The sequence below is a fragment of the Tachypleus tridentatus genome, chromosome 9 (genome assembly GCF_004210375.1).
Source record: "Tachypleus tridentatus isolate NWPU-2018 chromosome 9, ASM421037v1, whole genome shotgun sequence".
NCBI lineage: Eukaryota > Metazoa > Arthropoda > Merostomata > Xiphosura > Limulidae > Tachypleus > Tachypleus tridentatus.
The window spans coordinates 44,133,819-44,158,967 of NC_134833.1; the positions used below are offsets into that span (position 1 = coordinate 44,133,819).

General features: G+C 32.3%; 1 protein-coding gene across 9 annotated transcripts; it reads left to right on the forward strand.

Moving 5' to 3' along the window:
• The first annotated feature begins 374 nt into the window (after positions 1 to 374).
• Positions 375 to 24,772, forward strand: LOC143225163 (sodium bicarbonate cotransporter 3-like). 9 transcript variants are annotated; one of them, XR_013013658.1, is made up of 8 exons: positions 377 to 506; positions 1,041 to 1,150; positions 2,758 to 2,815; positions 6,473 to 6,650; positions 7,825 to 8,109; positions 8,806 to 8,979; positions 16,320 to 16,730; positions 21,227 to 22,024. XR_013013658.1 is itself a non-coding variant. In XM_076454108.1 (8 exons), the coding sequence occupies exons 2-4, from the start codon at positions 1,104 to 1,106 to the stop codon at positions 7,993 to 7,995; spliced, it is 396 nt and encodes a 131-aa protein (XP_076310223.1). In that variant the 5' UTR covers positions 381 to 506; positions 1,041 to 1,103; the 3' UTR covers positions 7,996 to 8,109; positions 8,806 to 8,979; positions 16,320 to 16,730; positions 21,227 to 21,548; positions 22,473 to 24,772. The 9 variants fall into 9 exon arrangements, 6 of the variants coding, with proteins under 6 accessions (XP_076310227.1, XP_076310223.1, XP_076310226.1 ...); XM_076454108.1 differs by lacking the exon at positions 2,758 to 2,815 and adding an exon at positions 22,473 to 24,772 and having other exon boundaries at positions 381 to 506; positions 21,227 to 21,548; XM_076454111.1 differs by having other exon boundaries at positions 381 to 506; positions 2,758 to 2,807.
• Positions 24,773 to 25,149: the final 377 nt, after the last annotated feature.

The following is a 25,149-nucleotide window of genomic DNA, read 5'->3' on the forward strand; positions in this document are numbered from 1 at the left end:
GAGAATTCTGCTAATTATTTTAACTCAACACAGAAGCAGAAACTAAATGAAGCATTCATAAGTACAAATGATGAGCATTCGGTAAAGCGACTAATGTCAGGCTTCTTTGGAGTACAACAAATGTTGCCAATGCTGAAAATGAATGGGTATAAAAGGACAAAATAATATAAGGTTTAGAGATTGTTTAACTGTCTCCAGAAGAAGAAAGACATTAAGTAGGTGAATGAATGTGATAACACATTTTATATACATCATAAATGGATTCATAATGAAAGTAGATGTCTTATTTTTCATGGTCCGATGTAAATTTATAAAATAATTAGAAATGAATTGAAAGGCGAGGGTTAGTAACACCATGAGAATGATAAAATTGTGATTTCTATTGAAATTTATGTTATTTAGGAGGGAAGAAAAAAGTGTATAGAAACAGATAAAGAACCTTCTATTGAACAAGAAGAGGAAGGAGAAAAATTACATGAAGAAAGTGGACTCAAAAAAACAGGAAGGTAAGCCATACCAGCAACCTTTATCTTTAAACTGTAAAAGCTGCAGGTTTCATGTATAAATGTAAGCTTTATTTTACCTTTTTTTCTTATAAGGAGAGAAAGAATGCTGTAACAATGTGAAGTATTCGTTTTGGTTAATGTAATTAGCATCATCAAGTTGTATAGTTTGGAGATGGTAATTTAAACTGCAGGTGAAGACCTTTTCTTGTCACTGTTGGAAGGTCATGAGAGAGATGATGATGGAAAAATTGATGTAGCTGTAAGAGCTGAGGAATGTGGAACCCTGGAATATGTGGTGTTGCATGTTGGGGGGAATACTATATATAAAGAAATAATTATCCCACCATTTTTTATCTCTGTTTTTCAGCTGCTTCACCTCTCTCTCTCTCTTCTTACAGTTGTGTCAATAAATATTCCACTCACTGATCATTTCTTGACCTCCTTATGCTTACCACTTAAAATATTATTTAAACAAAAATCAAAGTAATGTAATGTTGAAATGTTGAATTTATTTCTGTTTCAAACTTTTATTAGATGTGAAAAAGAAAGACAGATAGGAAACTTGAACACTATTTTCAGAAACACCACTCTAAAGGAATGAACTTTGAGTACAGACTTTTTGTTAGAAGGCTAGCCATGAAGAGGTAATAATTTCACTATCTAGTAGGACAGTTATTTTCAGGATTTTCTAAATAATAAAAGGTAAAAGGAAAAAACAATATTTTTCCTTCCATAAGGTTGGAAGGGCTCATGGTCAAGGGCCTGGCATGGAGTTGAAACACTTCACCAAATATGCTTCCTTTTTCTCAGCCATGAGGGCTTTATAATGTGATAGTCAATCCTCTTATTAATTGTGAAAGAATATCCCAATAGTTGGTGGTGGGTGATTTAAATAGCTGTTTCCACTCTATAAATTATCACTTTAAAATTAAGAATGGTTACTGTGAATAACCTGCAAACAAATTTGTGCAAAAGTTAATGACAAATCAAACAACTTTTTATCAGAACATAGTATATCAAAGAGCTTATTATAACCATAATATACCATATGAATAAATTATATTTTTCACATTTTGTTTACCATTAAAATATGTTCTCATTGATCCTTGAAACAACACAAGCGGTCTTAGCTTGAATTTTTACGACACAAGTGTAGCTCTTTTATAAAATAGCTTATGTTTTTCCAATAGTAGTATTATATTATAGCTCAACTGTGTGATATTTCTGTTTTGTAATTGGTCAAGCTGCTTGATAGTTGTTAATAAAATAGTGAAGCTGCCAAATATGTTCATTATGAAATAGTTTATATTGTTCTGAGAGTTATGAAACATGTCAGTTATGGTGTGAAATACTTTAAATTATGGGATGATTTAACTGAGTTATGGAACATTTTAAATTATGTGATAGTTGTGTTACATGATAAATTAAACTGTTTGATATTTTCACTGTGAAATAGTGTAAGTTGCATAATGAAGTACTGTAAGATATAGGATAGTTTCCTTGTGTAACAAAATAATCAAACTCAAATTGCTCAGACTGTTTGATACTCTAGTTGTGCCATGAAGAGGTTAAGTTGTTTGTTCAGTTATTTGTATAATGAAAAATTTCAAGCTTTCTATTACTTTAAATGTATGAATAAACAGTTTGTACTGTAGGTTAGTTCAATCACTTCATGAACTTTGATCTTTAATTTAGTTTTTCTGGTACTAAATGTTGTGCGAAGTTGTTATTCAGTTTGTACAATCTATAGAGTTCTTTAGTTGTGTTGAAAAATTGCTCATGTTGTGGCATTGGCTGATTTTTGTTTATGGAATTCTTTAAGCTTGCTTTCAAACTGAAGTTTTATAGAAATTAATGTAATTAAATGTGTTTGGGACAAAACTTTTACATGTATTTATAAAGACTGAAGGGATACTTACAATAATTATTTATTTGTGTCAGTGTGCAACTGATTCGTTTTTAGTTTGTATATTTATGATTAACTTGCCCCGAGAATGTTTAGTTTCAAAAAGAAATAATTAGAATTGTATTAAAATGAAATTGTGTGTATGCATCATCTCGTTGTTTGGATTATATGGAACATTTATTTCTTGAATTAATCCTTTATTTGAAAGATTTTTTTTGTTTGTTTATCATATCTAGACAATATTTGATTAAACAAAACACCAACTAACATGAGGAACATTTCATTTTTACCATCCTCAAAGTTTATTGAAAACTATCTTAAACATAGCAATACTTTTTTTTTCAGGCTGTCATGGAGAGTTTGCTCACTGGAGCTGTCAATGGACTGTTGTATGGGTTAGTTAGTGGGTAGCCATTGAACATTCGTGAAAGTACAGGACCAGTGTTGAAATTTGAAACAATAGTTTTTGTCATTTTATAGATATGTTTTGTACTTTTTTGTGTGTGTGTTTTGAATTCATATTTGTTGCTTTTTTGTTATAAGTTTTGTGAAGAATTTAGATTCTGCAAGATTTATTCATTATGGTTAAAAGTTGTACAGCTCATTTATGTGTGTATGGTGTAATAAAAGTGGTTTTATACTGTTAAGTTAAACTCTAATGGTTATGTAATAATTTGGTTTCCAAAACATACTTACTTCTACAGGCACTTATAGCTATAACTTGACTGCCAGGGTTTCTCTTTGCCCATCAAAGTGTTAGTTTGATATTTTCTCACTTTCTTTGGTCTTATACCTCACTCAGTTGCCCCTGGTGATATTTCTCAGTAACACACTTCATCTTACTGAGCAACCAATGGATCACTTACTACAACCATTAATATCATCTTTGTTCTTGAGTGGTATTTAGATCAGACCAACACTCAATATTTTACAACTTTTTGCTGTTCAACAAGCAATGGTTCAAGGTCTTGATCTATTGAAGGGGAAAGTTACTGTGATCCATTCTAACATTTATACAGTGATCTTGTAGATTTGCTGTTAAAGAGGCATACATTTTTAGGGCAATTGTTTTGAACTTTGGGTATTCTCTACTTAGCTCACTCCTATTCTGTCAGACTCTTGATTTGCCATATTCCATGGACGATGAATTATATATCAGATCAACTTTCTTAGCCCAGTTGAATGGATGCTCCTTTATGAGATTTTCTGGTGGACTTACTCTCAGTTTGAGACTTTGATTATTAACTCATTTGCCACTCAATAGAACTCTCAACTACAGACATTTTGGTTTCCAGTACTTCATCCTCAGGGTTTTTTGACAGATGGATTTAGTCAAAATTGGGCAGGATTGCATCTCTATGCCTTTTCCCTCAGGTTATCTGTTACCCAGAATTCTGGCTATAATTTGATCCTCTAATTATTGAGTACTGTTGGTAGCACCAGGTTGGCTGACCCAAGCGTTGTTCCTTATTCTTCAGTATCTTCAAGAATGTCTAGCTCTGTCACTTCCTCTTTAGCTGTGTCTATTGAGGCAGTCCTGGTCTGGCATTCCCAAGTTCAGACTTCATGCATGGAAGTTATACTGTCCTTTGCATCAGGGTTTAAATTGTAAAGTTGCTTTGTATTTGCCTCAATCTATCAATGAAAATGGCACACTTACTGCCAATGTTGTCTGATGAGGAAATTGAACTTGCTTTACCCAAATGTGTCCACTATGTCTCGTTTTTTTACCTGGCTCTTGACAAAGGTCTAGCTTCACCTAGTGTCACTTTATCTAAGGCAGCTTTATTGACTACTCTTTTATATACTAAACATTGGAAAGTATTTGAACGTCCAGTACAATCTGACCTTCTCGGAACATTTTGAGCTCTTTATCCCAAATATCATTTTTTATTACCAAAGAGAGATATTAAGGTGATATTGCATGCTTTATCTCAACATCTATTCAAATCTTTAGCCTCATGTACTATGTACAAATCTTCCCTTTCAGTATTTTTTGTTGCTGCTAGCATGTAGGCATCAGTGATTGGAGTGTGCACACTTTTGTCTTGCTCTTTCCTGACAGGTATTTTCATCCAATGACTCTTGGTATCCAAGGAAGTAGATAAATCCTTTTTTGCACATTCATTTGCCAACTGTTTTTAATGTATGAACCTGATCAGACCCAAATCATTTGTGTTTTGTCAGAGCCCTGAGGTGTTATGTGGCTCACTGTTCCAGTGGTGAGTAGTGGAACATCTACTATCTGTTTAGGGCTGGTCTATTGTGATGATTACTCATGTACTATTCTAAAGTACCTATTCTGGATGTTGTCCTGTTCCTCCCATCTGGTACCATTTTTATCTTGGTACATCCTTGCTCTGTGCACATGGATACTGCCTATCTTTCAGGCCCCTCCATCTTTCAGTGTGGGATTCTAGCTATGTGGAAGCAGAGATAACTATAATTAGGAGATTAACATTTTTCTAAACTGATAATTTGTTTTTCAATAATATTTACCTCTACTGACAATTCCCCACTAAAAGCTGGGGTTGGAATCAGTCTTCAAGTAGTTATAACATTATCTTAATGAGGTGCTTATATTCATTACCAAGATAAATGGTGTATTGATCGGTGGAGAATGTCACAAGATCACTCTAACCAAGGGCAATTAAGTGAAACATAAAGGACTGGAAGCAAACAAGAAAAAAAAATCAGACCAATGCATAGATGGGCAAAGGAAGAAACCCTGGCAATCAAGTAATAGCTATAAGTGTCAGCAAAGGTAAGCATTATTGGAAATGCATTTTCAGTGTAAGAAAATGTTAACGTTTAGTTGAATAGTTTCTGTATTGGTACAAAATAACAACAGTTAATTTAGGTTTAGGTTGTGTGATTAGATAACAAGTTAGTTATAACCATGAACAGATTTCATATTAAGGAGAAAATGAATAAAACTACTTTTAGTACTGTAAGGTTCAGTTGACACAATTATATGACAATGTATTTGTAACAATGAGTATATTCTGTGTTAAGGAACAGCTAAAATAATAAAAGTGATTTTGTGCTGTCAGGTTTAATGCTGAATGATTATAAAAATAATCTATGTTTTGGCATAATTGTTTCTGGATCATGAAACAAACTGCCAGGCTAAATTTTAGATTGGTTAATTATGATTTGCAGCAGAATACACTGACTTTCTCATTCATTGGATGATTAATATATGTATATATTTGTGCATTACCAATGAATAAATTAAGATGAGTTATTTCAGGGTGTTAGACTGTCGTTATGGTTATGTAAGTTTAATTGTCATTTGGATCATTTCTGTATATTTGTGCAAGCTTTTATCATTGAACAAAATTAGCATTAATTTTATATTGTCAAGGTGAGTCTATTTTGTTATCAAATAAAATGGATATGCTAATCGGTGAATTAAAGTTAGATCTTCACGTGTCTTAAGAGCATGTCGACCACAGGTGGGATAAGTTAACCTCCAGCTGCTATCTCACATGCATTTTATTTCTGAATAGACTGAAACGACTTGTGAGTATAGTTTCATTTCAAGGATATAATGACTAGGTGTAGATGAGCTTTAAACTCACTTTTTACTTGTCCAAATCGTGATCCACTGGCTGCCCCAGATTATGTCACAGATTAGAATAAGGATAATCTGATTGTTGTATTAAGCCTGAAGGGTTCAAAATTAAACAGATACAAAATACTATTGTTTGATGTTAAACAATATATTTTTTCAAGATAACCAGTATAAAGAAATCAGTATTAGATATTGAATGCTGAATATAGCTTTCATATTGAATGTTTAAAAAATTCTATTTCTTGTGCAATTGTATTTTTGAATGTCATCTTTTCTGGTAAACTACCAACTGAAATTTTATGATCCAGAGAACAAACAGCTATTTGACCAGTACTTTAAAGATTTGGTTATTCATTTTTTCAGAAACTGTTTAAACACATTTTACAGTTTATCTGAAAAGGTTGAAGATAATTGTAGTAATTTTTTCAGTTGCATTTTAATAAAGATTTTATGCTTTTAGTGACACAATACTTTTCTTCAAAGGGATCACGGTTCATATTACTTGCCTCTTTGTCTGTGGATTGGGCTCTGGACATCAGCTATATTAATTGCACTAGTGGCTTTTGATGCCAGTGCTTTGGTGTGTTACGTCACTTGGTTTACTGAGGAAAACTTTGCCACACTTATATCTATCATTTTTATTTACAAAGCTGTTGAAAAAGTAAGTTTACAGTATTTTGTAATGTACCTAAGTTTATGCATTAGATTCATTTATAAAGCTGATACTCTGTTATTGAAATTCCATCATGAAATCATACAGTGTTTTGTGAAATATGTACTGTGGAATATTCTCACAGCTTCTAACAGGTAACTGAAATTTGGATATACATTTATTATTAATACATATTTTTGTTATAAAACCAGATGAGATAAAGAGTTGAAACATAAACCATTATAAAAAGCATCATCTGTATAGTTAAGAATAGTCTAGTGGGTACATGACTGTTGGGAGCATAATGTCTGTTTGTGAGAATTATAAGCACAAAATATTAAGAAAAATCAGAATTGAAAAGGAATTATGTAGCTCATTCCATATGAATATCCCATAAGCTGTCTGTATCCTGATGTGAGAAGGTAATTGCTCATATTGTGACAGAACACAGAAGAATATGTCAATAAATAAGAAAGGCCGTGTTATGTAACTAATAAGGTAAAGGTTAAACATGGGCTAAAGCTGAGATTATAGTGTCATAAAATGTTTTTAAAATAGAAGTCCTACAAATGTTGGGGTAACATGATTAAAATATATTAATACATGCTGTCTCTCAGCATACATTAGGCCATCTATTAGGAGTACGATCACGATACTACGATTATTTTTAGTCAATCAATGGATTGGTTTACCAACTCTCCACCAAATTATAATAAATATGTCACTGACAAATATTCGATTATATTAACATTCTTTTCAGGAATCAATAAAAGGATAATATCTACTACAGCTTGTAATGCTTGTTTGTACAGTAGTTTATGCCCTTGTTTTATTTTTATGTGCTGTGTGTTCTGACACTTTTTATTTTGAATTCTTTGTTTCTGTTGAACATAAAAATTTCACTGCACGTAAAAATACTTTAAAAAACAACATTATTGTAGTTACAGATATTAATATTACAATAGCTCTCTTTTATGTGCATTATTAAATTTTATTATATTGTTATTGTATGCATGGTATAACATTACTACTTGTAGTGTGTGTCAATTACTATATGATATCCGTTAAAAAAATCAGTATAAATTCTTATTTGCTTAAATCTTTGAGACCAAAAAATGAGAGTGTAATTCCTGAAAGAAAATGTCATTTTAGTCTGTTTTTTTATTATTTTTATTATTAATAGTTACTTCACATGGATAATGACGACCCCATTCACATAAACACTATTTGTCCTGTGGCTCACAATTGTTACTGTACCCTGAGTGAGAGTTCTGACACAATTATTCAGCTCCATGTCTTTTTGCAGTTGAATGCAAACTCTATAATAGAACAATGGAAGGGGGTGGTTGTATAGTACCCAACGATGTTCCTGATGTTTTTTATATTTTCCCTCATCCTGTTCAAAGGAACATTCACTTTATCAATCATGCTGAAAAATTTGGAATTTACATCTTTCTTTCCTACCAAGGTAAGAGATTTTTGTACAGTTGTTAGTTTTCTGTTGCACAAGGTGATGAAAATACTGTTTTGAAATGTTATGTTTATCTTATCTATGTAATATGGCTTTGTTATGTCTTGTATATGTACTGGAGGAAAATGATGCTGATAAGTTATGTGGTTGTCATTTTGTTTTCATTTTTTGTCATCTGATACAGAAAAGAGGTATTATACACACCTGTTTTTATCTTGTTTGGTCACAAGTTATTGTTTACAGTGTAACTATATCGTTATTACACTGCTTTAATGAAATGTTTTTTATTATTTTGCTGTTATAATTAGTGAATGTTTTTTTTGTGTGTAAAGATACTATTATTATGTCAACATAACAATAGTAGCATATGGTACTACTTTATGAAGTAACATTCACATCAGATTTTAGTATAGAACAATGTTATTAATGCAGTGATGGTGTTTATTTCAAAATAAGATTATTCCATAAAATTAATGAACTTTGTTTTTTAACTTAGTTACTATTCTTCAAAGTGAAGTATTTGTTTTTACCAAACTTGTATTATTCCTTGAAGAACATTAGACTTCTTTTTCCTTCCTCCTTGTTTTTTTATAGAAATCCATCAGCTCAAGGAATTCATGCTTTAAAGATAAACACTGTTTTCCTTAACTTTATGAAAAAAAGCTTACATTCCATTTATTGGAATTTTTACAGATAAGAACAGTCATCGTTGACTTTGCTGTTGTTATTCCTATCATGGTAATGACTATTACTGACATGTGTGCTGATCTTAATACTCCAAAACTTGAAGTTTCTCATAAGTGGGAACAGTTACAGTCACATTCTTATATATTTTGTATAAGACTGAAATGAAAGAGTTTCATACTAGTAGGTATCCAGTTATAAACTGTTCATTGACTATTTTTAAGATGTTTCATTATAGATTAAAGATTTGCTATTCTCAACATATATCACAGTTCTTTTTAAAATATCAAATTATGGCCAAACTGTTTTTGAAATATTTTTCTCTAATTTTAGACAAATATGACTATACAGGTACTATTTTCAAAATAGTAGAATATTGTATATTATTTATAGATTATTTTCTTGTTTTTAATCCATAGTTTTTACTGTTCTAATATTATTTTTCCTCTTTTGAATTTTTTATTATCTCTAACTTTATTATTTTCTTGTTTTAAACTTTTTACCCTTCTCAGATTGTTTTGCAGCTTGTAATATTTAATTATTTTGCTGTTAAGTCATGGATTATATTTACATTTTAATCCAGGTTGGTATATGACCATTAAAATACTGGCTGTATATGTTTTGAAGTTGCAATGCTATTTTCCGGTGCACATGCAAACCTGTGGACTGTATGATATATTTAACTAAAAAAAAAAAACAATTTTTTTTCCTTTTTAGTTTTATTATTTTCTGGTGTACTTTCCTGATCTTTAGCTTTAATTTTACTGTTGTTAAGTTGTTTTTCCTGGTCTTAAGCATTATAGTTTTATCATGTTAAACTATAACTTATTTTAAATAAATATAACATGTACTTAGTACTTTCTGGTTAATGATGTTGCATAGTGAAAAAACAAGGACAAAAAGATATTTTTCCATCTAATGTAAATGAATAAAAAGTGATGCATTCAGACAGTTTAAAAAATCTTGGAGAAGGTTGCTTAGATTGAATGATTATTTTGGTACTCATGCAGATAAATGGAGCTGATATGTATAATCAATTAATCTTCAAACAGATGATCATGGGTCACCTAAATAAATAGCAAACATCATTTTGGAACTAATGTATTAATCACACAGAAAAAGAAGCGATTCCTATTTTGTCATTTCATTGCTGCAACATGTGTTAATCATATGATCACCCTCTACCAATTTCATTGCCCCTTGTTTACTAGGGCAGGTAGCTGCTTCTACGATTTCAACACAATTCTCACTTTTGCAGACAGTGCACAGATGTGTGTTTGTTAGTTGTTTCTCAAGCACATTTTGCTACATTTTTGGGTGTTTTCTTGTATTTTACGCCTTTAGTAGGAATATCGTTCACATGGACTTACAAATTTGATTTTTATGTGGCAGGTGAATAAGCTTTCATCAATGTGGATGAAATATGTCATTAGACCTCAGTGCAGTGAGTTGCCAATGTCAGGCAAGGAGATTTAATTGTTAATTCCATAGGAGTTGGATGCTTTTGCTATTTCTTCTTCTCATTTTCCCCTCCTCCAGTACCACACTTTTGAGGAAGGTTTTCATCAACGGGGAGGACAATTTCAACGTGAATTTTCCTACCCCAGTTTTCACCTGTCTAGTGACACAACACTGACAATCAGGAGAGTCTGGCAACCATGCCATTCTAAACCTCATGATTAGGTTTGTCAAATTCTGTGTCTTCTGCTTTCCTTTGATTCTTCTACTTCTTTTTTGCTGATAGAAGAGCCTTGTTCTAATATTTATTATTTTCCTTCCTCTTGTAATATTCTTGTTCATGATCAATGTTTTGTTGCACAAGTACAGTTGGGAGTGTGAGAACTCCTTGGTCCCATTGGCTTTTGGACCAATATTTTATGTGTTCTTTTCTCTTTACAGTTGTCTCTGTTCTTCCAGTCTTCTGATCAGTTTTCAACCTATCTCTAGACCTTCTTGTAGTCTACTGTGGGATGGATTGGTTGCTGGTTTCAGCATTGTTCTTTACCACTTAGATTTTATGCTGTTGAGATTTACTCAGGAGGGATGCATTACTTGCAGGAGTGCATCTCCCCATATGTTCATTATGAAATGGTTTTGGGGGTTTTTCTGTGTCTTCGGAGTCCATGAGACTTGTGGTGAGATTGCATTTTTCTATGTTCTTCCTTGCTTCTCGTTTGTCCTCCCAACTGATTCTGCTCAGTGTTTGCTTGCCTGTTCTATTGCTCTGTGCTCATTGTTCTTTGCCCCACCCTTTTCCCTACTCCTGATGTTTCCTTCCCTATGCCCATTCCTCTTCCTCTTGGACTCACTGTTATTTGTGATAGGATGTCTTTCCATGGGTCGGTGGGGCCAGGTTACAACTCTTTACTGCCACGTGGAAACCCTTCGTGGGTTTGCTGTGTTCCAAAACACAGTAGTTTCGAGACATACCATCAGTCTATCTCAGCTGAATTCCTTTCTGTCTACCTAGTTCACCATAAATTCATCCTGTCTCTCTCTTAGGTGAATTTTTGTCCTGTGTCTTTGGATGACTAAATTCAATGTGAAAGATGTTTAGTTTACCATCATATCTCCAGTGCTTAGGAATAACTTTGTTAGTTTTATTTTGTCCACAGATAGGATGTGTTCAAGTTCTATGCACTACTGTTGGATCATATCTACCTCTGGACATTATTTTCTTTTGTTGAATTTTCATACTCTATTACATGTACTTCTGCTTATTTCTTCCTGTGTCCCATCTGCCAATTACACTTACTTTCATCTTTGGGAGTCTGCTTTGGTGAGGTTTTCATCATGGTGGAAAAGTCCTTTTGCATTCCCATTTAATACTTCATTCATTTGGGGGTTCTCTTCAGTTCCCATCTTGGTTGGAGATATGGTACGAGCAGTAGCTGAAGCTCTATCTTCACCCTTTCTATTGCATGATACCTGTGGTGGAAATAGTACAGATAGCCCATTGTGTAGCTTTGTGCTTAATTCTAAACAGTCAGTAAATCAAACCATCAAACCTTTCAGTTGGTGCTTTTTGACCAAAGCAGAGATGCCAACCATTATGATTTGAGCGTAGTTATTATGAATTTTGTGTATACATTACGACTATATGCTCATACAGACAAATATTACGACTTGTTGCAACTCCCAAATTATTGTATATTGTATAGGTCAAAACAATAAAGTGATAAATTTTTCCCCCATGGCTTGAAAGGGGTGAAAAGAAAATTTCCAGTGAGATACAAATAAATTTTGAAAATAAATAAAAGACATAGTCCAAATGGCTACTTGCGATAATCATGTTTTTGTTTGAAATAATAAAAAATATTTGTATTTCCAACCTCTTCCAATAGTCTGAGTGTGGTGCTTCTCCATTCTGAGTAGTTGGAGGAATCCATAGTTACATCGTCACTGCTTCTCAGCCAATCAGCGCATGCGTAGATGGGTATTTCTCGTTTTCTGAGCGGCATAGAAACACCAATGAGATCGTTCACAAGATGGAGAAAAAGAGGCCTCGTTCACCAGATTGTCTTGTTTCTGGGAAATTTAAAAGTATTAAAACTGTGAATCTAAAATTTAGGAAAGAGTATAGTGCAAAATATCCAGTCATTGCATCAAAAGTCAGTGACAATTATGCATTTTGTACAGTTTGTCACATCGATTTTTCTGTAGCACATGGCGGGATGAATGATTGTTCCAGACATACAAAATCGGTATCTCGCCAACAAAAGGTTTATGTGAAGATAAAAAACGATGCAGACAACGACATTTATGAGTAAGAATTCAGAATATGAAACCATAAATCGAGGAGTAATGTTCATGCAATTCATCATTGCTCGCAATTTCCCCCTAGCTGTAGCCGATCATGCAGGACATCTATTCAGAAAAATGTTCCCACTCTGATATAGCAAAAAATATGGCTGTGCTAGAACCAAAACTACAGCCATTGTACAAATGTTGGGTTGTGAAGATGACAAAATGATTTCAGGCATACTTACTAACAGTGATTACAGTTTAGCTACAGATGGATTCACACACATAGGTGACTCAAAACTGTATCCAGTGGTTGTACAATATCTTTACCCTTTCCTGGAAAAATTGTTTGTTCTGTTTTGACAATGGTAGAATGGAAAGAAGCTACAATGGGGGGAGAATATTTTCAAGCTTTTGGACCACGAACTGACAAAGAGGAAAATTCCATGGGAAAACTATCTTAGTTTTTATTCAGACAATACCTCAGTTATGTCTGGTTATGGTGTGATGGGACACATCTCAAGACGACAGCCTAGCATTTACTTCATGGGCTGTGCCTGTCACCTCATGAATATTGCTGCCCAGAAAGCTTCCAGAGAGCTACCCTGCCCAGTTTCTGATATATTGATAGATATCTACTATTTTTTGGACAAAAGTGCTTGCAGAAAACAACATTTCAAAGAGTTTAGGATTGTATGACAAAGAAACAAGAAAATTCTACAACTTGTTAACACAAGCAAGACTTTAAAAGTCAAGATATCCTCTCAGCCACACAGGGACACAAGACAACAGTGTCCAAAAGTAGACAAAGAAACATTTGACATAACTGAATATATGTTTGGGCTCTCTGACCTTGAACTGAAGAAGAGACAATCAATGAAAAAAGAGAACTAAAACCTAGCAAGAAAGTAACCAAGAAAAGTTATGCACAGAGCAAGTTAGATATGTTAACAGTTTTCTTGGACAACAGAATGAACTTGTTATTTTGTCTTTTACTTCAGTCTACAGTTAATCTATTTGAGCAAGCCAATTTGATATTGCAAAGAAAAAAACCTTGCATACACATTATGCATAGAACTCTGATTACACAAGTTAAAAATATACTTGTTAGGAACATCAAGCCAGAATATTTTGAAGGCAACATCACTGAACCTGACTACAACAATGAATCCTCACACAAATCTGATGAGGCAGTTTCTATTGGAAATGCTGCCAAGGAATACACTGTTAAATATGAAAAGGACCTGGACCTGATCATCTTCTACACCAGTGCCAAGAAATACTATATTGCAGCTACAAATTACATGACGAAACATTTTCCACTAAATTATGAACTTCTGATTCATGCAAGATTGCTGATCCAAAACTGAAAGTCAGCAAAGATTTCTCTTCTCTATTCTTCTTCACAGACAGGTGTCCTGTCCTTGTCAATGCATATGAGCAAGATACTATTGACAAGTGTGAAGGGCAATATTCGAATTATCAAATTGATACTTTCTCAGAAACTGTCCTTCAGTTGAAAGTTGACAAGTTTTGGGTTCAGCTGTCTACAGTTAAGGATGGAAATGGCAACCAGAAGTATGACATTCTGTGTAGGGTTATGCTTGAAATTCTTACAATCTTCCATTCTAATGCTGACAATGAAAGGATATTTAGTTTAGTGACTAAAAACAAAAGCAAGTTCAGACCAAACTTGAGCACCTCAGTTTTGAGCAGTATTATAACACACAAGATGTGTATACACTTAAATTGACAATGTTGTTATAACTTCCAACCATCCAGAGATATTCTCATGAAGGCAAAGGCTGCAACAGCTGCAAAACTATCACAATAAGTGTCATAAACATGATAAAAACTAGTCCTTAAACAAAGGCTTTTTCTGCTCACTGTTTGTGCATGTTCAGTGTTGATTTACCAGTATGTTTGTTACTCTGAACTAAATAAGAGACATAATAAAAAAAACACAATCATAAATGAGCAATCTAAGCAGTAATAAATAATAATAGTTATAATGATAATATAATAAACAGCTTAGAGACATTGGTCAGGCCTAGTAGCTGCAAATGACAAAGGACTCTGTCTACAATCATTACACTCAGTCATTTGAAACAGTTGGCATCTCTGCCAGTGGAACATATCCTGTGATCCACTGGGTTATTCTTCTTTCAAGGATCAAGGCCAGTCTTATTTGGTGGCTCAACAGGGCTCTTAACACTGTGGGGATTCTTCTTCTTTCAACTCATGCTTTTTTCACCAGATGTGTTTTGGTGGGTTGGTGGCTATCCTCAATCTTTAGGAGATTTTGGATTGGTGATCCATCAAAAAATCTACATACAATATCAACCAGTTGGAAATCTTGGCAGTTTGTTAGGCTCTCATGCATTTCTTTCCATTCTTGTGAGGGCAGGTTGTTAAGATTTATTCTGACAATGTAACTGTCATCAGTTATCTCTGAACAAGGGACAGGGACCTACAACATCACAGTCTTGGTTTGTCATGTTTCAGGTGTTATGAGTCTGGTTGCACACCTTTCATCTTGCCCCAGCCAAGTTCTTTCTATGGTGTGAGATTGTTCTCATCTGGGTACACCCCATAGTGATAAATTTGTACAACTCATTGGAATGACAAACTTCCTTCCTTTAGGTGTTTGTCCTACACCCCATAGCTCTGAGGGTAGATGCATGATGAAAAGAAAACCCACTTGTAGAGAAAAGTATATATGTAAAAACGACTTGTATGGGTAGATAAAGCGTTATGTAGAGGAGCAAACAACATTTTGACCTTCTTCGGTCATCGTCAGGTTTGTCTTTACATATATATTGCCAAATTCCATCATCACACATGCCTTTTGTTTGGTCCATTGCCAACTTTCAGGGACTCAATATCTGTGTATCTTCCTTTTTATCTAATTCATATGTCCTTTGTCATTGTCTGTGTATCGGTGTCGCTAGTCTACCTTTTGTCAGTGGCCCATTTGCCAGAGATTCTGTTTTTCCCATTTTTCAGTTTCTCATGTGTCCAGAGTCTTTACCTACTATTTGATCAAGGTTTGTCTTTCTCCACTGTTTCTAGTTATTGTGCTGCTCTGTTCTACACCTTTTTCTTCTCCTGTTTTCATAAATCCTTCTTCTTCTCTGGCATTTCTATTCTTTTCCATTGATTTCATGTTGTTTGTCTGCCCTGTTTATTTAAACTTCTGAACTGGGATCTCTGTGTCATTTTTCATGCCCTAGCCTATTCTCCTTTTGAACCTGTTGCTTTGTGTTCTTTGTACCACCTTTCTCTTGAGACTTATTTCCTTGTGGTCATTGTCATTCTGATATTTATCCTATTAATTTTTCCAGCACTCTTTACATTTCAATCTTAAGTCCATATTAAACCTGTTTAACATATTGTAGTGCAAGCTATTGCACTACCAATGTGGTTAAGTTAGTCTTCATTGTTTGTTTTTGAGTAAATTTTGTATATGATTTTGATAATACTTAATACAATTAAAACATTACCTAAAGAAATTTGTAAAGGATATTGTAGAAGTAATTAATAACATCACCTAAAAATAATAAATTGAATTCATGTGAAAAATAATATTTGATAAAAATATTTGTAGAAATAAAGTAATTGTTTCTCACTCGTTGTAATGTTTTCGTAAGTGCTGTTTTTAGTGGTTAAGCATTCTTGTGCATCAGACTTATACATAAACTAAATTAAATTTTAAAGTTTTTACCATTGTCAAGCAAACAGAGAACTGATGAATAATATATTTTCTTTTTTTTATGTAGTTATTTGATCATATCCTGTTCTGTAGAAATCATTCGAGTTCATTTGTTCACAGCAATTCAACTGGTATGTCTGGTGGCATTGTGGGTAATCAAATCATAAAAACCAATTTCCATTGCTTTTCCTCTCGTGGTGAGATTAATCATTTTTATTTTTTCTTAACATTTGTATAATATTAACTGTTTATGTCTTAACAGATCTAAATTTATTTTTTTGTTTTCATTACTAGTTGGTGGTGTTGATTTTCATCAGAAAATTGTTGGATTTTATCTTCACTGAGTGAGAATTACAAATACTTGATGTATGCCAGGGTCTGCCAGAAAAACTTGAAGAAGATAAGAGGAAGCTAGAAAATGAAGAAAAGCATGGATGTGATAAATGTTCTGTTTGTGATGGAAAATGTATTAAATTAAGTATACATTTTCATTACACTACTGATTCTGTTATTTCTGCATAAGAAAGCCACAGAAACTTGATGTGTTATTGATATGAAGAAAGCATACTTATTGCCTAATTTAACTGAGGCTCATATCCAGTTGTTGTAAGATAACTGGATTATTAACTCTTGCTTTTTCTTTGGTTTTTACAAATGAAGATTTGAGCAGCATTTCCCTTTTTCAACAGTTGGTAGAAAGAAACAAGATCAAACAAGATGAGCGTGTTAATTCTCAGCATGTTAAGAAATATTAAGAAAGTTTAAAAAATGTTAAGGATCCTGGGCCAGGTAATATTTTCCCAAGCATTTTGAAGGAGGTTAAAGATATGATAAATGAGTCACTTGCTACTATTTTTTGTCCGTTTTTGAATATTAAGCAGGTATCAGAGTGTTAAAAGTTAACTAATGTAACTTCTTCTTTCAAGAGAGGCGATCACATTTGTTGCAGTAATTATAGACCCATTAATCCTACATCAGTTGTGGAAAAAATCTGTAAAGTCTGATAAAAGATGCTTTGCAAAGCCATTTAATAAATTTTAGAAATTTATTAGACAGTCAGAATTGTTTCAGTAAAGGAAAAAAAACAAACTTGCCTTACAAATCGTTTGACATTAATTGAAAACGTTACTGCTCATGTAGATGAGGGTAAGAGTATAGATTTGCTGTATCTGGATTTTCAGAAAGCATTTGACAAGGTACCACATAAAATACTTGTAAAGAAAATTATCTCTACAGATGTTGGGAGATGTGTTAGTAAATTGGAGAAAAACAGTTGACTGGATGGAAGAAAGTTAGAGAGGGTTGTTATAAATGTACCTCAGTCAAAGTGGGTTAATGTTGTGAGTGGTGTGCTCCTTTTGATTTACATCAATGACATGAGTGAAGGAATGTTCAATAAATTACTTACATTTGCAGATAATATTAAGATCTTGTGTCTTGCTGCCTGTGAAGAGAAAGCTGCTAATGTAAAAAAGTATTCAGATCATTTATTGAGTTGGACAAGTAAATGGTATATGAGTTTTAATTATAATAAATACAAAAAAAGGCATGTGGATTATCATAATTACAACTATAATTTGGATGGAAATAACCTTAACAGTGTTATCAAAAAAAAAAAGGAATCTTGGTGTAATAGCTGATCAGTCTCTAAAGCTATCAAAGCAGTGTGCTGTTGTTAGTGATAGATCAAATAGCATTTTAGGTTGTATCTTCAGAAATATTGAATATAAGTGTAAAGAGTATATAATTTTATTGTATAGGTCACTGGTTAGGCTATATTTGGAATATTCTATTAAATCTAGAGCTCCTTACCAGAGAAAAGGCATTGAATTTTTGGAAATGGTTCAGAGAAGGGTTACAAGAATGGTACCTGGGATGAAGGGGTTGTTAGATAAGGAGACTGAAATCTCTCAAATTGTTTTCTTTTGAAAAAAGAAGAGTTTGGAAGATATCTGACTGAGATGTTTTAGATTGTAAATGGAACTGATGATGTTGATGTATCATCCTTTTTTCATATTTAACAGTGATAGTAGTGAGACTAGAGCACATAAACATAAATTTTGGTGTTAAATGAGTCATCTTAGCTCAGAAAGTTTTGCTATTTTTCTACTAGGATTGTTGACTTTTGCAATGGGTTGCCTTTGAATGTTATGGGGTCAGTAAATCTAAGTGAATTTAAGAAAAAGCTTGATAGGTGTCTGAATGATAAGAGGATGGCTGTAAGATTATTTTGTAAATTTATTTATTTTTTTGGTTTAGTTTAGAAGATGGAACAGCCAAAATGGACCAATAGATCCATGCTATCCCAAAATTTTATGTTAACGACATGCATCCAATTTATGATTATTCTTATTTTGCTATTTTTCATTCATTTACCTTTATTCCAGTAAACCAAAAACACAATTCATTAGCCATTTTTATTTTAGTTTTCAGTTAGCCATTTGATTGCAATCAGACTTGATGTATGACTCAAATGTAATGACTGGCATGCAGTTATTTACTTTTTTCTTATTATATTAATTATGAAAAGGATATTGAAACTTATTCATGTTGCTCTTTTTAGTAAATAATACTGTGAATTGTTAGGCTCTGCGTAACTTTTAATATCTGTTAAAATGTCTTACTTAAAGTACTATAGCAAAATAAATCTTTTATCCCGAAACATATTAAAACTTGAACTATGTTATCATAACACTGCTTGCTTAGTTATTTCCTCACTGTTTGTTCTTCAGGATACAATCACAGAGAAGGTAGGACTGACTTTCTCTTTGAGCTGACCTCTAAGAAACTGGAGTTTATTCAACACTTTTCGTTATGCTAGTCAATAATATATTTTATGCATGTTTTCTAACCACTTAATGGTTTCTTTTTATGTTCTTCTGTTGAAATCTTTTCATACATATCTTTGTTTCATATAATGTTAAAAATTGTTTTCTTTATCACAGTATTTACATTTTTATTTTAATACCGTAACTCTTAATATTATGTTTAATATTTTAATGTATTTTTGTTTTTCATTACAAAAGTGTTTAATATTTAAAAGAGTTTTTAAATTCCCCACGTTTTAATTTTTTTTTCTGAAGGTATTTTGTTTATTGTAGATATTTTCTCGTGTTAAATGTTATCCAGGTCTTAAACTTTTATTAAAGTCGTTATTGACAACACATTATAGTAAACAAAAATTATTTACTTCAGCACACTATGAATGAAACTAATTTTGCTCAGACACTTCATTGAAATATTTCAATGTGGTTGTCTTCCACAGAAATATTATTTACTAAAGAGCTATTCTTATGTTTTAGAAATCACAAGATGTATTTCATGTTTGTGTTTGGAAGCAATTCATAAGGTTTCTCCTATTTGTGATTTACAAGAAATTCTGTATTTCTATCTTCTTTTTAGTCACCAGTTTCATGTACTGTCATACTGTAATTACCAAATTTCATTTTCTGTCAGATTTTATATAAGATCTAAAACCTATTTTTGTCATTTATTTATTTAGATAAAACATAGGATAGTTGTGGCTGATATTAGTTTAAGGAACATTTAGGAAGTTTATTTTATAATATATAATAGTAGCATTTAAGAAGTGCATATTTCCAGTTTATTAAAGTATGGTTATATGTAAAGGTGTTTGCATGTTATCCTAAGCTTACATTAGATGAATACTTAGGACGACCTTAGTAATTTCTGAGGTTCTTAACTTTTGTATCAAAAAATATTATTGTATATATTCTAAGAATGATGTTTGAAATATTGTATGAAACTTGTCACTATGTGTATTATGGTAGTGATATAGTGGATGATGCATTGAATTATGTATAAAGTGGATGTATTTTGGGAGTGCTGATGATTACATTATACAAATCTGACTACTGAATCTATTCTGAAAGTTGTCAGGTTGATTATGTGATGCATGAAGCTGAAAGTTATATTGAGTATGTGATACATGAAGATGATTACTGAATCTATCCTGAAGGTTATGTTGAGTACTTGTTTTTATGTTTTACCTCTTCACTTCTTAATTATAAGGATACTGAGATGCTGGTTTTATGCAAATACATGCATCGTCAGTTTAGCTATATATATATATATTTTTTTTTTTTCTTTGTTTAAAATGGTGTGATAGAATTGGTAGTTTTAGACTGAGTTCTTTACCCAGATGGCAACAATGTTAACTAAATTTTCAGTTGTCATTCTCTTCCAAAATGTATTGGAAGAGAATGACAACTGAACATTTAGTTAACTGAAACCATTAGCTGAAAGTTATGTCTAGGATTGTACATAAAGCTTATTACTGAATCTTTCTTGAGAGTTATATTGTGGATGACACATTTCTGAATATAGCCTAAGAAATAATGTCATGAATAGTGTGTTAAGCTTAGTATTTTTTGTGTCCTGGAAGTGACTTTATCTGATGTGGGTGAAACTTATTTTCAGATGTATCATAGAGTTTATAACATAGTTTAATCATATTGTAATAAATGGCACCACTGTGTTGTGTTATACATATTTGGCAATAAAAGCTGAACTTTACAAAATGAGAGACAGGTGATTGTGTACAAGTTTTGTTCGTTATACAATGAATCTAACTAATATTCAGTTAGACATCTTGCTGTTTATTCTCTGATGTTTTTTAAAACTTTGATTTGTTTATAGCATAACATTTTATCTATGATTTGAAGTACAAGAAATGAACAAGTTTTAATATGTACATTTTTATGTGTCATTATTACCGAACAGTTATTTTGATTGATAGATACTAAATAATTTAATCACAGGTTCATTATGGTAGTAGCTAGTGAGTTAGATCTTTTAAGTCAATGTCGTTTGGAGCTTTGGAAAGTATTCTGATATTAACAAAATTTAATCTATTTTAGTTTTTTGTTTTGCTTTAAATATTAGTGAGTTCAAATGTGATGAATGTTTCATCATAAGAATACTAACTTTAGTGTTCTCAATCTTTACAGGTAGGAGTAATACCTCCTAAAGCCAACTCAGAAAATGTTGCTATTCCTCTAGCAAATGTCAACATACTTAAGATACCTTTTACTAAATTCAAAGAAGAAAATGAGCAGCTGAACTCAGACCAATCTAATATTAACATCTCAGGATAGCTAAACAAAACAGAGTTATGGCAGAGTTTGCAACAGAAAGAGCACAGCACCCCCAAAATTCAGCAAAAAGATACTCCTTTAAATTTGACGATTCCAAGCAGATAATTAAAGACCTAGTGATGCGTTACAGTGTGATGAAGGCGTTGCAGTCTTCTGTATTATTTGTTAAAATTCCTCAGGTTTTATATATTTTATTCTTATTATCAAAAGTATAGGATTGAAAACATTCACTATCATTTGCATGGTATGCTGATCTAATATCTGTTAAAAACTAAATTGGTAGTGGAAATCAATAACAGTGGAATTTCATTAGGTTTATGTTATTTTGATCTTGCGTAAGATTCTGCTAAGAAACTCAAGGTCACGCAAGCTCATAATTAAACTGCTTCTTTTCAAATTGTGTTCGGCGTGAGTTTTATTGGTATCTTGGCCTTCAGTTCATTAAAAGATGCCCATTTTGTAACTCTAATTGTAAAATGTTTAAACAAGTGCATTTCTAATGATCATGTGTCACTTTCAACCTTGACCTCTCCACTTCTTTTGCTTCCAGTGTCTGTGATGGTATTAAATGTTTTTTTATTGGATTCACAGACAGAATTCCTATTTCTGATATCTAAACACAGAAATAAATTAAAACTTTAAGCATCTCATATTTACAGCATATTTATGTATAGATTTATCATATTTAGTTGATTAGAAAATGATTTTAACGAGAATGGATTTTGACTTCCATAAGATTTTTTTTCACATGAAAGAACTTGATTTATGTTTTCCTTCCTTTCATTTTTCTGCATGTTCTTCACACCTATAACTGGATTTTGAAAATATAAGTTAATTTGGTTTTACACAGTTTTGTGTGTGTGAAAGTTGGTAGAATAATATAGCCAAAGAATGTATAGTTACAAGGTTTGATTCCAAAACATCTTAGTCAAAAAAAGTGTAGTTACAAGGAAGTTTAATTTTGAAACACCTTATTTAGATAGAAGGAAATATGGTTGTAGTTTTTTTTGCACTTTTATGGGTTGTTATATTTTATGATAATTCATATTACTTAAAAGTTATTGTTGTCTTTTGTAAAATGCACTCATCTTTTCTTTATATAGATTGAAAACACAAGGCAATTAAAATGGTTCAATAAATGATGATGAATGAAAGCGACTTTCAAACATGTCTGAAGATGAAGAGGAGGATGACTCTGGAATAAGAATCAGAGTACAATAAACAAAGTAACTTTCAAGAGTCCATCAAAACAAGATTTTCCAGATGACACCACTGTGGAAGAACAGATAGTGAGACTAGTGTCTGACTGCACTGACCTCTAGTCCTAAATCTAATAGTCTGAACTGATGCTGGGTGTGTAAGTGTCTGAGAAATGAGATGTCAGCTTGATTCATTACCAGTGTCGCTCAAACCATTCTTATGATTGATTCGCACTGTTGCTTTAGAGGTTTAGCTCAACAAGTTATTCTGACTTGCACAGACTCCAGTACCACTTAGAAAGAGCAGTTTTACCAACATCGAATCAACTGATACCCCTCGGAACCTCACCCTTATGTTTGTATGATGGGCTAAAATAATGTGAAAATTATTGCATTGAATAATTTGTTGTGACTTTTCTTTAAGCCAAAGGTCACCCACTGTGTGTTGAGCTTCCTAATGATAGTCATTTTCACTTTTCACTTGACTGTTTGAAATCTAATTGTAAGAATTAGTTTGGTTTATTATGAACATTTCAGGTGTTACGTTTAAAAAAAAAAGAAAACATTTAGATTAAACTCTCATAATTAGGAGAAATTTAAAATTTAACTTAACCTGAAGTGTCACCATAGTTAAAATAGATTATTCTAACACAGTCTTAACTCTTATCAGTACAAATATTTTTTCTCCTTTAAACCATTTGTATATCTTACAAACCAGATAGTTATAAGTTATCATGTTCTCTTTTCCAAAATGTCCCTTACCTAGATCATCAACAATAGACATTATTACACACCTTTTGTCACAAGAAGTAATAGTTTTAATTGTAGCGGTAAGAGACATCCTTGCACATAACTTGGAAAGTAAAAGGTTTTAAATTTATAAATGATACATACAGCATATTTATCAGCAACACAGCACACCATCAAAGTGAACATACAGCCGACATTAAAATCAAACATTAACTTAACAATGAAATGGTCAGTTTTACAAAAAAAAGGAAAATATTAAATCAAAGCAATACATTGTAAGATACCTTTAAATCCTTATTTTAATATATAATAAACGTACAGGTACAAGTACTAGACTTCTACATTGATTTATGGAAATACTGTCATTAAAGTTTTACAATATGTCCTCCTTGATCATAAAGTTTGTCTACAACAATATCATGGAAGTCTATGTTAGTGAATTTTGAGGCATTGTTTACCTGATATTTTTGTGCTCTCCTCAAAGATGAAGAAACAGTAATAGTAAAGTCTACCTAGATTAACAATTCTTCTATCCTTTCTGTGACTTGGAGCATCTACAGAAATGTGAATGATACTGGCCTCAGGAACTCCTTCACTGCTTTTGCATTTTACTTGAGAACCCTGTATAAAATATTATTGAATATCATGGAATATGAGCTAAATTACAGGGTTTTGTTCAATATCATAATAAATGTCTGAGAATGAAGAATAATCCTAATAACCTTGCAGTGTGCTGACCGACAATGTTTCCACAGCGACAATTGTTCGGCCCAATTTATTTGTTAATGAAATTGCTCCCAGAAATATATAAAAGAAGAAGAATCATTGCAAACAGCAGGTGAATATAAAGTTCTACCAAAAATAAAGCTACATGAAACCTTTCTGCACTTCACGATGTGTACGTAAATTAACACTGAAGAGTAGTTCATCTTCAGAACTGACTTCATGCAGAGTCATGGGCATGAAGTTATAGTAGCTTCAAATAATTTCACACCACATGACCAGGAAATATCCATGTACTACATGACAATTACTGCATGAGAGTTTGAACCTTTGGCAACAACATGGAAGGTGGTTACTGTATTGCCAAAAAAGTGAAAAATCCATACCAGGAGTTATTAGCAATAAATCTTCATCTACTCACTGGGATGTTGTAAAACCAAAGACTATGGAAGGTCCTGAGAAATTAATGGTTAGAAAAGCTTTCATGGATGTGAAAAAAAGGACAAGACTTTATACTTTGAACAATTAAATAACAAAGCAATCAAATAATAGATTGCTGTTTATACTAATAAGTATGAATTCCATTAGGATGACATAGTGCTGTTGAACAGTAAGTAAGTTTGTGGAAGAAGGTCTAGAACACTAAATTTTTTCAAGAAAATTTAATGAAACTGCAAAGTATCTAGAAATAAGACTAGATCATAAATAAAAGAATCAATGTTTTGCATTTACTGAATAGTGAATGAGTACTAAGTCAATACAGCATTGGTCAGTTTAGACCAATGAAGTGTACAGTTTTGCAAATTATTTGGATCAGTGTCAATTTCCTACACATACAGTAACTCAATCAGTTAGCCATTAAATTCTACAACATTGCTTTTTTACATTAGTTGTGGTATTTCCCATTTGAGTACCATTCGTGAAATTACTTAGCTTACAATTTACAAAAGTTTACAAGTGAAAGCAGCTTGCAGAAATGTTAAGGAAGAAATAAACTAATTTAATATCATTATGGATTGGATTTTAAGTTAATTTCTTCAAATAATTTAAAAGAACCTATCTAATAAATAAAAAATGATAGAACAATATAAGGCTAGAGATATGTCAA

Coding starts and splice junctions, on each gene's coding strand:
- LOC143225163 (XM_076454108.1), top strand. CDS start 1,104: ATGAACTTTGAGTACAGACTTTTTGTTAGAAGGCTAGCCATGAAGAG. Junction 1,151..6,472: donor AGAAGGCTAGCCATGAAGAG/GTAATAATTTCA, acceptor TTTTCTTCAAAG/GGATCACGGTTCATATTACT. Junction 6,651..7,824: donor TTTACAAAGCTGTTGAAAAA/GTAAGTTTACAG, acceptor TATTATTAATAG/TTACTTCACATGGATAATGA.